The 14,484-nt window shown below is 47.4% G+C and overlaps 5 protein-coding genes across 5 annotated transcripts; all 5 read left to right on the forward strand.

Annotated features, from left to right (window-relative positions):
* Window positions 1-4,273: 4,273 nt before the first annotated feature.
* Window positions 4,274-5,014, forward strand: VTN49DRAFT_2263 (uncharacterized protein; the record flags this gene model as incomplete). The annotated part of the gene is made up of 3 exons (XM_069409969.1): window positions 4,274-4,300; window positions 4,370-4,770; window positions 4,843-5,014. 3 exons carry the CDS (start codon window positions 4,274-4,276, stop codon window positions 5,012-5,014), a joined length of 600 nt encoding a protein of 199 aa, XP_069268821.1.
* A 291-nt stretch (window positions 5,015-5,305) lies between these two features.
* On the forward strand, window positions 5,306-5,737 carry VTN49DRAFT_2264 (uncharacterized protein; the record flags this gene model as incomplete). The annotated part of the gene is made up of 1 exon (XM_069409970.1): window positions 5,306-5,737. One exon carries the CDS (start codon window positions 5,306-5,308, stop codon window positions 5,735-5,737), a length of 432 nt encoding a protein of 143 aa, XP_069268822.1.
* Window positions 5,738-6,757: 1,020 nt separating this feature from the next.
* On the forward strand, window positions 6,758-8,241 carry VTN49DRAFT_2265 (uncharacterized protein; the record flags this gene model as incomplete). Its single annotated transcript, XM_069409971.1, has 3 exons — window positions 6,758-6,847; window positions 6,908-7,311; window positions 7,368-8,241. The coding sequence occupies 3 exons, from the start codon at window positions 6,758-6,760 to the stop codon at window positions 8,239-8,241; spliced, it is 1,368 nt and encodes a 455-aa protein (XP_069268823.1).
* A 977-nt stretch (window positions 8,242-9,218) lies between these two features.
* Window positions 9,219-10,732, forward strand: VTN49DRAFT_2266 (uncharacterized protein; the record flags this gene model as incomplete). The annotated part of the gene is made up of 3 exons (XM_069409972.1): window positions 9,219-9,311; window positions 9,378-9,790; window positions 9,853-10,732. 3 exons carry the CDS (start codon window positions 9,219-9,221, stop codon window positions 10,730-10,732), a joined length of 1,386 nt encoding a protein of 461 aa, XP_069268824.1.
* A 2,234-nt stretch (window positions 10,733-12,966) lies between these two features.
* VTN49DRAFT_2267 (uncharacterized protein) lies at window positions 12,967-14,431 on the forward strand (the record flags this gene model as incomplete). The annotated part of the gene is made up of 3 exons (XM_069409973.1): window positions 12,967-13,059; window positions 13,116-13,513; window positions 13,588-14,431. The coding sequence occupies 3 exons, from the start codon at window positions 12,967-12,969 to the stop codon at window positions 14,429-14,431; spliced, it is 1,335 nt and encodes a 444-aa protein (XP_069268825.1).
* Between the last annotated feature and the right edge of the window lie 53 nt (window positions 14,432-14,484).

The following is a 14,484-nucleotide window of genomic DNA, read 5'->3' on the forward strand; positions in this document are numbered from 1 at the left end:
TTAACCGCCATCCCTGCGTCACTTACGGTCAAAAAACTGTGACCCAGCTTTTTGTGAAGGACAAATACGGCACAATTCACCTCGAGTACGACAACTCTGTTGACCAACTCAGCGCCCGGTGGATACGTGCTAGCGATTCCCTCCAAAAATACACACTCAAGTCTCATCCTATCTTCCTGACCCCTTACCTGGTGTATCGATGGAGTTTCCACATCAATGAACCAACTATCTATAATGCGCGCACTGGCCGCACAACCCATCGCTCGATTCTGGACAGCTCGACGATGTCAGTACTTGAAGAATTCCACAGCGAGCCACAATTCTTTGACGTCTCTGGTGACCGTCAAGTTATTGGCTTGGCCAATGACACCGGCATTCTTCTCTTGTTCTTCGATCCAAACTTTGCCTCCAACCTCGTTCCATATGAAAAGAAGTCTACCAACAAAGAGAAGTAGGCGAGTTTCTTCTGGGAATAAGGTATCAGTCGGTCACGGTAGGCCGTGGATCCCTTCGCGATCCAAAGTTTGGCATTTTTGCTGATAGCTTCATATTTGGTACGAACGTGTCTCTGGTTTCGTAAATTAGAATGACATAAAATCTGGCGAGCATCGAGCGGCTGAACAAACTCAACAAATTCTATGAACCAGACTCGTTCTATTTGCCTCCAATCGGCGCTCCACTAAAGAACCATTTCCAGCACATGCTTTCACTGTTGCCATTTGCGGCTCTCTGGTCCTACGCACCGGATCAAGCCCGGAATTCACGACATAATGGATTTCCTTCCGGCTAGAAAAACAAATACGATTGTTGGCTACATGATTGTGAATGGGGACTTCATAGCGGAAAGGTTCTGTTTGACTCTAACCCTACTTTGAACGCGGATGAGTTGAAATTTAGCACACGTTTGCGTGCCAAAATCCATGGGAACTTGCCAACATAATACCTACCTACCTAGGTAGGTACCTAGGTATGATACAAAGACTCTAACTGCTGTTTTTTAGGGGAAGCTGACTTAACGAAGCACTCCGACAACAGGTCAGGCTTGACTGGCTCTCAACCTGCTACCAAAAGTGGTAACGTCGGAAATCAAGTATTGAGTGCCAATATTTCGACTCAGAAATACATGTCTACTCGTCATGATGCCAAGTTGTTGGTACGCACACAGGAGCTTCAAAAGCAACCGAGACTTCAAGGCTCATCTTAACCCTAACACTAAGAACCACCTCAAGTGTCAGTATTCGACCTTTCGAGCCAATATGGAAGGGTACTCGGTAGCTTTATCGTATGTTATTCTCTATGGGCATGAAGATCGTGTAAGGCTATTATATAAGCGGTAGAGCTGCAACGAGCCCTTGATAGGTCAATCAGCACAGCCTACTAGTAACTTAGGCTTCATTGGAGATGTGAGGGCCTAGTATGAGTTTCAATTTCACAGACTCATACTCTGAACAGGTTTTCCATAAAAACTTTGGTTCAGCGGTTTTAGAACTATACTGACAAATCCCACGGGCCAGGATCTCAGGTCAGGCCTGAAAGCATCATGATGCACTATGATATTGTCGCCTCCCTCCCTCTCGATTTCCAAGTTTAGGTCGTGGAGTTTCCGGGTTTGGAAGATATTATCCGGAACCAGAGGGTGCGTATTAATCGACGCTTGATGTTCCAAAGTTAAGCGCAAAGTATCCTGACGAAGAGTAGGTATCCAAGCGATGGCATAGCATTTTCTCATGCGATGCGATAGTGAGACCATTCTTACGCGAAACGCTCGAGTTCCTAGGGCTGGACTCGGAAGGCGTCAGCACAGATAAAGCGATTGCTGATGCGATGAGATACTTCCGATGGCGACATGGCTTGCAACATGGCCGGCCAGTTAAGAAGATTTCGTTCCATCGCCAGGAAGTAGGCCCAAAATGATCGAGTATTCTTCGCGCCGTATGTGCTACTCCACTGCAAAGCTCAATGAAGTTGAGATGCTAGATCTTGAAACTGGAGAGAGATTGATCTGGACCAGCAGCGAAAGAAGATCAGAGGCACGCTGTTTCGTGTCACTTTCTGGCCGATATCTTGTCATGGATTCCTTGGATATGTAAGTACAAAGGGCTGATGTTTCTATTGGCTGTCATCTAACTCACGATTTAATAATCATTATGCATATCCATTGTTTGACGGCGTGGGATATAAACATAAAAAGAAGGATCGTTCAACAATTTCCTGGGTTTGGGGTCCTGTATCCTATCATCGAGGACAAGATTGTCATTGTGCCCATGTTTCTAGCGCCGCCTACTTCAATGTACGTTTGGGATCTGAGCTCAAATCATATCCAAAGGATTGGGACCTTCTCCAGGATATGCCTGTGCCATGTGGACGCGGCTGAGAACGTAGTGGTGGCATTCGAAATTTGCCGGGAGAAGACAGCTGCTGGAGATCTGTCAGACCAAGTGTGTGACAAGCTCAGGACAGCTGCTCGAGAAGAAGATCTTTCACCAGGCGCTTCCAACAAAATACCATGAAGAACGCCGCTTGCTGCTATTTAAAGGACCTGGGCATACCTACGGCACAAAGACTGTCAATTGGCTAACCTTCGGGTATGACAACCCCGCTACCTTGCATCTAGAGTACAATCACACCATCGACCAGCTCAACGCCAGGTGACTTGATGCTGTTGAATCTTTTGGTAAACACCGCACAAAGTATTCTCAGTCTACCTATCTGACCCCTTACCTGGTTTATCGCAGGACCATAATGGATGGACAACCCGCTATCAATGACACCACTACCACCAGCACAGCAACTCTGGCCTCCAAAGATCTGCTGGACCTTCGGGTTGTTATCCGCAACTCGAGAGAGGAATTCGATATATTACGACTGGAACCACCATCAATAAGGTGCTTCGGCGACCGCGAGGTCCTTGGGCTTGTTGGTGACGGTGGAATTCAACTCTTGTTTTTCAACCCGAACTTCGTTCCGAACAATCCAGAAGGAACCGATGGAGATAATGTGTTTGCGGACTCATGCGCCTCGCCAGTCCTTGACAACCCAAATTCGTGACAGGGGTCTGGTGTCCCTTCTTGAACCAATCTGCATACCTTGCTCCCCTGGAACGGAAAATATTCAAAGGTTAGAACGGCATCAGTCATAGTCATTTCATATTGGCACAGTTTATAATAAGCGGCCACAATGATGTCCAAGCTCCTCAAACCACTGTCATGTTGGTGCCTACCAGGAGGAATATGATCACAATGAAATCAATCCTTGCGCCTATCCTCTGAAGACCCTTACGATGTGGCAATCTGCATCGTTGACTGATACCTAGAGGCAGTGAATAGCATCAGCTACTATAGTTTGGTGAAACTTGAACGTTGCCTTTAAGTCGTCTGGCATATGCACCTAAGGTAGTCACTTGATGTTAGGCGGTACCTAAACAACCCGATCAGATCCCAAGACGGCGAGACCTGAAGTGGACCCCACTTCTGTAACCCTACCTACCGTATGTAGTAGGCTAATGGAGCTTGGCATGAGCCGAGTCTAGCTTGGGCGGCTCAACGAAGCACACCGCCATCGAATCTACTTCCGGCTGGACATTGAGGTTCTCTCTCCTCTTTCTCAGGAGGCAATGGCTTAGAACCCAGGTCTCAGATTGGATGGTTTCATCTCTAGACAGTGCCTGCTCCATCCTGGAGAAGATAAGTAGGCTAATTGCCGGACTTGGACAGTAACCAGCATTCCGAAGAAGCCAAGGTATGAGAGTTGTCCGCAAATACTTCGTGGCACCGAGAACAATCATTTTCTTTGGACGTTTATGCTGTTGTACGGATAACGGCTTCTTTAAATTTCCGATCCGCTATTTAGTCGTTGAGGATCGGATATTGTGGAATAATTTCAAGTTCTAGCACAGTACTGTTAGGCTAGACTTCAGGACGAAAAACACAGCTGAAATTTCCTGTTCTTGGTCTGGTGTGGCGCACGAGGCTCTTCCTCTTCGACAGACCACATGAAGAGCACCCAGTTCATAGGCAGCATTACGCACCGCCGGCGGGAAACATCACCATTTACTAACCCAAATCGTTGGAATCGGTTGTTGATGTGTGTATAAATCTACCCTCTCCCTCGCGCCCTAACGAGCTCCTTCCTCGAAGCTGAATGTACAACTGCATCATATTGGAAACACAAATTCTGAACAAAGATTTTAGACTCGACTTGAGAGCATCATGATGTATGATGTTGTCAGTTCCTTGCCTCCGAGCTCCTGATCCAGGTTGTTCAATATCTGGACATGGAAGATATCGTTCGGATTCAGATGGTACGCACTACTCTATGTTGTTCCAAAGTTGCAGTATTTAGCTCTGTACATGATTTTAACAGGACCTAGGTCTCAAAACGATGGCGCAGTGTTTTCTCGTGTGAGGCAATTATTGTGCCATATTTGCGCGAAACGCTCTGGTTCCTTGGTTTGGACTCGGAGGGCGTCAGCACGGAGGCAGCAATTGCCGACGCGACGAAATACTTCCAGTGGAAACATGGCCTGCAGCATGCTCGACCAGTCAAAAAGATCTTCCTCCCGTGGCAATCATACTGGCCCAGCATGCCCAATAGAATCCAGTACCATTCACGCCAGCTATGCTATCATGCGTCAGGCATTGTGAAACCCAACCAGATTGAGATGCTTGATCTTGAAACCGGAAAGAAATCAATCTGGACCGGCAGCGAAACAGGACCGCTTCACCGTGTCAGCCTGTCTGATCGTTATCTTCTTCTCCGCACAATCAAAGTGTGAGTAAGGGGTGTCAAATGATCAACTCCACCATTTTGGATGTGTCTAACATTTGACTCGATGATCAAAAGTAATTCCGATCATTTGACGGTGTGGGATCTACAGACCGAAAAGAAGTTCAATCAACAAATTCCTAATTTTCCTTCCCTGTGTGATATACACGAGGACAAAGTGGTCATCTCCCCCCACGACCCGAAGGCCACAACCTTTTCCCGTTTATGTCTGGGATCTGAATTTGGATAAGGTCCAAGAGATTGGCCCGTTCCCCAATCTCAGATTCTGCCATGTGGATGCGGCTGAGAACATACTAGTCGCATTCGAGATCGACTGGAAGAAACAGCCGGCAAAGGTGCTGCAGACTAAATGGAAAACGACGACGGGCCAGCAACTTGAAAGAAAAGCTTCCAGCTGTCGCTCTCGGCTGAACCCCTAAATTTAAATGATTTGATTCCCGGCTGCTACCGCACCTATGGCTCCAAGACCGTGTCCCAGCTCTTTCTCAAAACCGAAAAATACCTATATGCCACAATTCACATGGAATACGACTACAGCGACGACCAGCTTAGCGTTCGATGGATATATGCTACTGATCCGCTCGACAAAGACGCTCACAGATATCACTCTACCTCTTTGACACCTTACTTGGTCTATCGCTGGACCGGCATACCTCGGCCGCCCGCAATCTACGATACCGCCGCCGGCACAGCAATTTTACACTCGAAAGATATGTTGGACTTCCGAGTGATTACTCGCAACTTAGGAGCGGGGATTCCACATCTGAAATCTCTGGTACCATCCTTACGATGTTTCAGCGACCGCGAGGTCCTTGGTTTGGCTGGAGAGGGTGGTATTGAGTTCTTCTTCTTCAATCCGAACTTTAACCCGAACGTCCCGGAAGGACTCGAAGACTGCGATGAGTTCACAGACAATTATGCAGACTTGAAATCCAAAATCTGTCCGAAGTGAACGCTGCCCATTCCATGCATCAATCTGCGCATTTTTCTTCTTGGTCATTGACTACAACAAACGTGCAGATCTGCTTATATCGACTATAATAATACCTAATGAAGCCAATAATCGAAGTTCACCAGTGATTCATAGCAGTCAAAAGCGCCAGCACTGTCACGTTGGTGCGTTATGTATGTACACCTAGAGTACGTGCGGTGACCTTTGCGAGAAATGGACCAACAGCTCATGGTAGAATTTATTTTTCCACGATCCGGCCATTGGCATGTTTGATCGAGATATATGTGGTAGTGTGATTTTGTGCCACTTGTGATTAATCGCGGCGTCTGGTCATAACCCTAACTCTGCAGGGACCTGTACACTATTACTTTTTAGACAATTGAATGGGAAGTACCATCTACCTAATTTACCTAGGCGGGGATATCGTTGCCTTGGTATGCCTCCAAAATCAAATTCTCTTCTACGATGAAATGCCAACTTGCAGTTGTAAGAAATGGAAAATACTGGATGGTGAAGAGATGAAATTCCTCGTCCCTGTCCATGAATAGATTGAAATAGACATGATCAAACGCCGTCATAAGTCTCGCTCTCAACCGGGTTCACTGAGTACGCAGGGAGATGGTAGTGCTAAAACTAAAGTACTGATGTTACTCGCACAAAGGCGTCGAATATTCGATTTCCCAAGACAATCCAGTATTCGTACGATCCATAGAATAATAAAAATTCACTTTCTGTGGGGTTTCAGCAACATGAAAACAAAAGCAGTGATTATTCTTCGTTCTCATTTCCATAAATACTAAAGAGCAGGTTTATAAGTTAGCGGGGTTTGGTACGCGGCAAATGGAGGCCTAACAAGTCTGGGGCGGAGTCATTATGACCAGATCTTTCCCCTGACATAAATGGGTTACCCGTCACCTGTGAGCCAGGCTTATTATCGAAGAGATTCGAAGTTCAACGTCCCCTCAAAATTGCTCGAAACGAATCTTGCAGGGCGACCCATTCGGGGTTTGATTTGAGACCATGTTTGACATTGTTGGCTCTCTGCCTCTCGAGCTCCTGGCATATGTCGTAAAGTATCTGGGACCAGCGGATATTTTCCAGAGCCGGAGAGTATGTATTGGCGCCTCTTTTGTGATGGAAAGTTAAGCTCCCAAAACTGACGGAGCACAGGTCTCCAAGCGATGGCGAACGATGTTCTCGAGCGATACAGTTATGACCGCTATCTTGCGCGAGACGTTTGCGTTCCTGGAAGGCTTGGACCCGGTAGGCATCAGTGTTACAAATGTAGCTATCGACGACGCGATGAAATTTTTGCGATGGCGACATGCCTTGGAGCATGTTCGACCGGTCAAGACTACCTTCCTTCCCTGGCCAATACACAGGATAAAAGGGTTCCCTACTCTCCGATACCATTCTCGCCGGCTGTGCTATCCACTCATTGATGACGACAAAACTCAGTTGGAGACTATCAATCTCGAAACTGGAGAAAGATCAATTCGGGACGTTAGTGAGTTAGGGAAGCTCGTCTGTTTCGCCCTGTCCGACGATTATCTTGTCGTGAAGACAATGCAAGAGTATGTGACGAACAGAATCCCTACTTTGTAAACTGGCTTACATTGTTGATAATTAGCAGTGGTGAGCACTGCACATGGCGTCTGACGGCATGGGACATGTATACAGGAAAGAGGCTGAGCCATCAATTGCCTGATTCAGGTTGCCGCATGTTCATCTTCGAGGACAAGGTGCTTATTGCTCGCGATTCCAAAAGGCGGTTTTATACGAGGGATACACCCATCTATGTTTGGGAATTGAGTGCCAATCAAGTCCAAGAGATTGGCAGCTTCTTTAATCTCATTTTGTGCCACATAGACGCAGTGGACGACACGCTCGTGGCACTTGACCTCAACGTGGATGAGTGGCCGCCATTGGTGCATCAAACTAAGTGGAGAACGACGACCAGGCAGCTGCTTGACGAGAAAAACTTCCGCCTACCAGTGCCAGTTGAACCCCCTGTGGATGCTCAGGAATTCGATGTTGATTCCTGGAACACATTCGGCCACAGGACTGTGACCCAGCTCTTCTTCGATGCTACCCACAAGTACCCTACCCTACACCTTGAGTACGACTACCTTATCGATCGGCTCAGCGTTAGGTTGATCCAATGCGCTGAGCCCTTCAGTGGAAGTGCTCCAACGTTCTCTGGTTCTGGCTATATGTCTCCGAACTTGGTATACCATTACACTGATCAGCTTGCTATCTACAACGCCAACACTGGTGCAGTAACCCTGCACCAAGTCTGGTCACACGTTAGCGAGAGTAAGGTCGTGATAGCCCGTGTCTTTGGTGACCGCGATGTTTTTGGCATTGCCGACTGGTCGGGTATTCTACTTTGGGTCTTCAATCCAACATTTGTTCCAATGGACATCCCAGAATGTGACTGTGACGAATGTGAAAGATTAAGACAGAGAATTGATTCTTGCAACGAGGATATCGATGATTTTTGATAGACAAGTATATTCTGAATCTCTACTTGCGAGGCAAACGTGACGAAGAATTGTTTCGACGTAATGGCATAATTCAGATAATTAATCTCAACCAGAGTGCATTCTGCGCTGGTAGGAGTAGGTGTGATTGTTCTGATAACAAGGAATTCAACCTACGATCCGACCATGTTCATCCTCTGCTGTCGCAACGTAGCGTTAGCCTTGATAGAATTGTGACAGCTCTTAATAGAAGCGTTTCACGATGATTTTCTATAAACACCGCTCATTGATCCAGCATGGCCACTCGGAGGTACAAACAACTTGGCATTAATATGGCACCCACCTCCCAACTATAGTACTCCGTGGAACTACTCGTAGTTCGATAGAGCATCTCGATGGCGTGCCTTGTTGAATGCAGTGATGACTTTTTCATCAGCTTGGACAATGAAATGATATAGAGGTCCATAATAATCTCTGTGATCTCATTTTCAAGCAGGATTGACACCTATCTGTGAGAGCAAACCAAGCCTCCAGAAGTAGTAGAGGACCTTAGATGGCGCTTATCTGTGCATAACCCTAACCCTACAAGGAATCTGCAGCAGATTTCTGACGCAAATGGAAGGGTTCTTGGAGCTGTATGTCTCCGATGCGCTCCATGGAATCCAACCTTGCTTGCTTATGCAATACCAACATTGGAAGTGACTAACGACTCGAATTCTAGTAGTTTAGATTCTAGTAGGTACTGGCAAGGAAAAGCCAACAGCCCAATGCCCAGATTTATCGTTTCCATTCGGACTGGACGTTCTTGGCTAAGCGGCTTGACAGATCAACCTAGCACTTCCCCGCCAGTCGTGCTTCCAGCCTATCAGCCAAGTTTCCTGATGAGGCTGAATGAACTACTCGTACTCGTAGGCCGAGAGGCTTGAAGCTAAGTTCCACCTCAATTCCGATGATGACCTGCCTCCAAAGCGGCATCGCATACTCGATTCGTGGGCATCATGACGTATGATATGGTCGAGTCTCTGCCTCTCGAGCTCCTGATTTACCTCGCGGAATTCCTGGATCTGGAAGACATTGTCCGAAGCCAGAGGGTGAGTGACTTATCCACCATTTAGTGCTGTTCCAAAGTTTAAGCACTCAATCCTGACAGGGCCTAGGTTTGCAAGCGATGGCGCGCAATTTTCTCATGTAGTGCAATCATTACGGCCCTCCTGCGCGAAACGCTTGAGTTCCTCGGCCTGAATCAAGAGGGTGTTAGTATAGATGCGGCGATTTCCGACGCGACGAGCTATTTCCGATGGCGACGTTGTTTGGAGCATGTTCAACCGGTCAAAAAGACCTTCCTTCCCTGGCCGAATGACGGGCTACACACCCTTTCTTGCAAACTCGGTCAGATCCGGTACCAGTCGCGCCGGCTTTGTTGTAACATTACTACACACTACCAAATATTCAAGATGTTGAATCTTGAGACAGGAGAGAAATCGAATCCGGCCACAACCGTCCCAATGGCAAGAAAGATCGAACACATCACGTTGTCTGATCGGTATCTTGTTATGACCTGGCCAGCTACGTAAGGAGAAGCAATATCTCTCATTTTCAGTTGTAGTCTAACATTTGGCTGGTAATTGATAGTACGTTTTTCGATTATCTGGGAGCATGGGATCTACGGTCGAATCAGATAGTCACTCAACAGTTTCCCATTGTTTCTCTCGACCACGGTTTACTCTGCCGCCCGTATATGGTGGTTGGGGACAAAGTGATTATCACTGACTGCACCTATTGGGGCCCTTCTCCAGTTTACGTTTGGGATCTGAGTTCCAATCATGTCCAACAGATCGGCACGGGCAACTTTTCTAATCTCAGGATGTGTCATGTGAATGCGGATGAGAGTGTACTGGTAGCATTCGAGATCTACATGAAAAACCCTCCACCGGAGATACTAGTACGCCAGACGAAGTGGTCAACGACGACGGGACAACTGATCGAAAAGAAAATCATTAAGCTGCCATTGCCACCCGGTCCTGTCGTTAATAGGTGCATCTTCCAACCCTATCGCACCTACGGCCAGAAGACCGTGACACAATTCTTCTTCGATAACGGTACTCATAACAACAAGCCCGCTGCGATGCACCTCGAGTATGATTACACTGTCGACCGGCTGAACGTCCGATGGATACGGGAGCCCATCTTCGACACCGTTTTCTATGATCTTTCTGCCTGTCTGACTCCAAACTTGGTCTACCGCTTCTCTACCATGAGCGGTCAAATTGCCGCCTACAATGCCACCACCGGCACGGTAACTCGTCGCTCAGTATTGTGCGGGAAAAACCGTGCAATCGGGGCTCGGCCCATATTGGGTTCGATTCTTGAGTTGCAAAGAGAGTTCTGGTCCAACAAACCGCAAGCCGTCTTCGGCGATCGCGAAGTCTTTGGCTGGACCAATGCCAATGGCATTCAGCTCTGGATTTTCAATCCCAATTTTGCCCTCGACATAATCCCGGATCTAAGGTAATGTTGTTCACTAGGGGAAGGTTCGGCCAAGTTTGTTCTCATGCACAGAATGTGCTTCCAATCCACCGACCACATTCATCCCTTGCCTTTACAATCTATCATTGGCAATTCCGTAATGCCATTGGCATCCGCCGCTCATAAGAACGCCGTGAAAGGAACACGCCACAACGACTGAGAAAATAGATATTCCGCGTTTGATCAGGTGAAGTCACTTAGGGGGCACCTGCAACACGGTAATACAGTCCTCCGAGCCAAGTTCCCACCTTCGTCCAGAGCTGGCTCTGTGATATGCGGATGATACTATAGGTACCTAGGTACATATTCGGCGTACCCAGCTTTTAATCTGCTTTAGCTCAGATGATGAATCATACTGAAACAGCGCAACCTCATAGATATCTGCTTTCGGGTCGGAATGACTCTTGTATTCATGTTTATCTACTTTCAAAGCCTTTCTGCAGGCCTGCTTTGAACATAACCCTAACCCTACGAGAATTTGGTCGTTAACTGGCGCTCGAACGAAGGCCCATATTTCATTTTTCGTTGAGCCATATACGCTGCAAACGAATTCTATTTCACTTTATAGTGAAGCTCCGAACGTGGCAATGACGGATAAGCAGGAAAAATAAGCTAAAGTCTCTCAGAATGTTTCACTTGGACGCGGATGAAAACGTATTGGTGATATTCGGTATCTGGCCGAGGGGACAGGCGTTAGAGGTACTGCAGGCCAAGTGGGAAATGATCACGGGAAAGTTGCTTAAGCAAAAGTTCCGTCTCCTATATTTACCGGCTGGGACACACTATACCACGAGACACCATTATGAGGGTTAGCGTCGTCTCTACCGCACCTACGGCCACGACTGTGAGGTTAACTCAGGTCTACGTTGATGAGGGACCGTGGAATACGATACACTTCGAGTATAACTATGGCGTCGAGTTGTTACGCGATAGAAAGAAGACTTAGCATACGACTTTTCCGTTTATCTGACTTGAACTTGGCTTATCTCTCCTCCACGCACAACGGTCAAGTTGCTATCTTCAACGTCACAACTGGCATGGCAACCGTGCAGCCGATCCAGTTGAGCACCACGTCGAACGAACTCCCTCAACGAAGGCCGAGGTCGAATCTGGCAACCAATCTGGACGTGTCTTTTGGCGATCGTGAAGTCTTTGACTGGCCGGGTGACGCTGGCATTTGTCTCTGGTTCTTCAATCCAAGCTTTGTTCCCGACGTCATCCTGGACTTTGACTGTGAAAGTCGCCATTAGTGTCATTTAGATGCAGTTCATCGCTGGCCTGATGGAACTTGATGGGTATCTTAATACAGTGTTTACACTCCGAATCATGAGGCTATGACAGTGTCTAAACGCGACATCGCAGCATCCTTCAGGGGATCAACTCCAGCAAAGCATTTTTATGCCTTACATAGTACTACAAAATGATCCAAAAAATTACAACTGCATGAGACATAGGACATTGTGACAGCGAGAATCGGGGAGATTTTTTTTTTTCTCAAGAAGAAGGAATCGAGCTATCAACAAGGCCTACGCTCAGTCTCCTTCACGATTTGGAATGAGGTAGTTGACTGATGAGAACGCCGTAGAAGGATCGTGCCATGATGATTCATAGATGATAATATTCACCTACAAGGAAGCGAAGTCACAATGCGGCTTCAAACAAGCCAATACTTGAATTCGTCTCCCACAACGGTGCGGGACTGGCGCAGTGAAATATTCGATGACATATCAGGGGTACGCAACGTCGAAACTGCCTCAGCCTGAGCTAAAGATTCATACCAAGGAAAATTAGGTGAATCTTGCTGCCAAGTCACTCCTATCATTTCTGTCCATCCAACCCTAGAGGAATTCTTGATTGGCCTGTTCCGAGAATAACCCAACCCCACAACAAGAAATCTAAGCACAAGATTCGCGCTCACACGAAGCAGTTTACTGTTAGTTTCAGACAATATGAGTTCTTGACGATCTTCAAGGAATTGCGAAAATTTAACATTTCAGTGAGGATTGGGGGAGTTGAGGGATAATGAGTAGTTATCCATGACCTCCTTCGTTATCGTCCGAGTGCAAAAGTTAGGGCAATCCATCGATTAATAGGTAGTTAGACCTTAGGTAGGAGGTACAGAAAATTAAGTTACTTCTAACAACGTCTTAAAACCGATCCATCCATTCCTCCTTGTTTCTGGAGCGCCACTTCGGTCTCAGACTTTGATTCAAGAGCATCATGGCGTGTGATATTGTCGGTTCTCTGCCTCTCGAGCTTCTCATCCTTGTTGTGGGGTATCTGGATCTGAAAGACATTCTCCGGTGCGGCGCTGTGTGTATCGACCGCTTCGGAATGCTCGAATACCACTCTGACAGGACATACACTAGGTCTCCAAGCGGTGGCGCACGGCTTTCTGTTGTAAACGGGTGATCAAACCCATGTTGCTTGAAACGATTGAGCTCTTGGGTCTAGACCAGGAAGGCGTCGACATAGAGTCAGCGATGCCCGACGCCATGAGGTATTTCCGATGGCGACTTGGCTTGGAGCATGCTCGGCCAGTTCAAAAGATCTTCCTCCCCTGGCCAGAACACATACGCAAGCTGCCCGATCATATCCGATACCATTCCCGCCGGCTGTGCTATGTCAACCTGGAAAGCAGTGGACTCGAAATGGTGGATCTCGAGACCGGCGAGAAATCGATCTGGGCCGATGACGAGGCAGATTCATACTGGTGTCCTATCTTATCTGATCGCATTCTTGTTGTGGTGACGCACCGACGACACGAGTAAGTAAGAAGTTGCTACCACTACTTCCCATATTGACGGCTATCGTCTAAGATTTGCATACTTATCAACGTAGGGGTCTTCGTCAACATTTGACGGCGTGGAATATACATACAAAACAAAAATTAAGTCAAGAGACTCCTATCTATTTCTTTCCACGCCAGATCTTCGGGGACAAGGTGGTTAGCATTAGTAATGCTTACTCGGGGGATTTCTATTTGGATCTTCCTCTCGCTCACGTTTGGGATTTGACCCTGAATCATGCCCAGGATATTGGCCCTAACTACTTCTACCCCCCAACCAGAATGTCCCACGTGGACGCGTTTGAGAACTCATTGGGGACATTCGATATTTCGACGCAGCCACAGAAGGTAACCGTAACGCAGACCAAGTGGAAAACGACGACGGGGGTGCAGCTCGATACGAAAGCCCATACCATATGTTCGCCGGTTGCCAGCACGGTGATTGACAGGCCCAGATTTCCCAACCGCTATTCTACCTGCCACACTTTCGGCCATAACAAGACTGTGAGCTTAAATCTGATGTGGGTTCCCGAAACAAAAGAGGATGTCGCGATACACCTCGAGTACGACGCCGCCGCCGACCGGCTCAGCTCCCAATGGATAAGAAACGCCAAATATGATCATGCCGTCTACCTTACCGCGAACGTGGCCTACCTCTTCTCGACGGAGACCAGCCAAGTTGGCGTTTTCAACGTCACTACTGGCAAGGTAACTGTGCACCCAGTCCAATCGAGCACCTCATCCACCACATTCCCCCAACAGTGGAGGAGAACGGACTCAAACAACCAGTCTGGACGTGACGTACAAGTGTTTGGCGATCGTGAAGCCTTTGGTTGGGCCGATGACTACGGTCTTCACGTCTGGGTCTTCAATCCAAGCTTTGTAGTGAAGCTGTAGCCTTCGGGGAATCTACCGGGCTATGGGGAGATTTAACGTCAATTTAGAGCTTG

Source organism: Thermomyces lanuginosus (assembly GCF_041956635.1).
Source record: "Thermomyces lanuginosus strain ATCC 200065 unplaced genomic scaffold VTN49scaffold_27, whole genome shotgun sequence".
NCBI lineage: Eukaryota > Fungi > Ascomycota > Eurotiomycetes > Eurotiales > Trichocomaceae > Thermomyces > Thermomyces lanuginosus.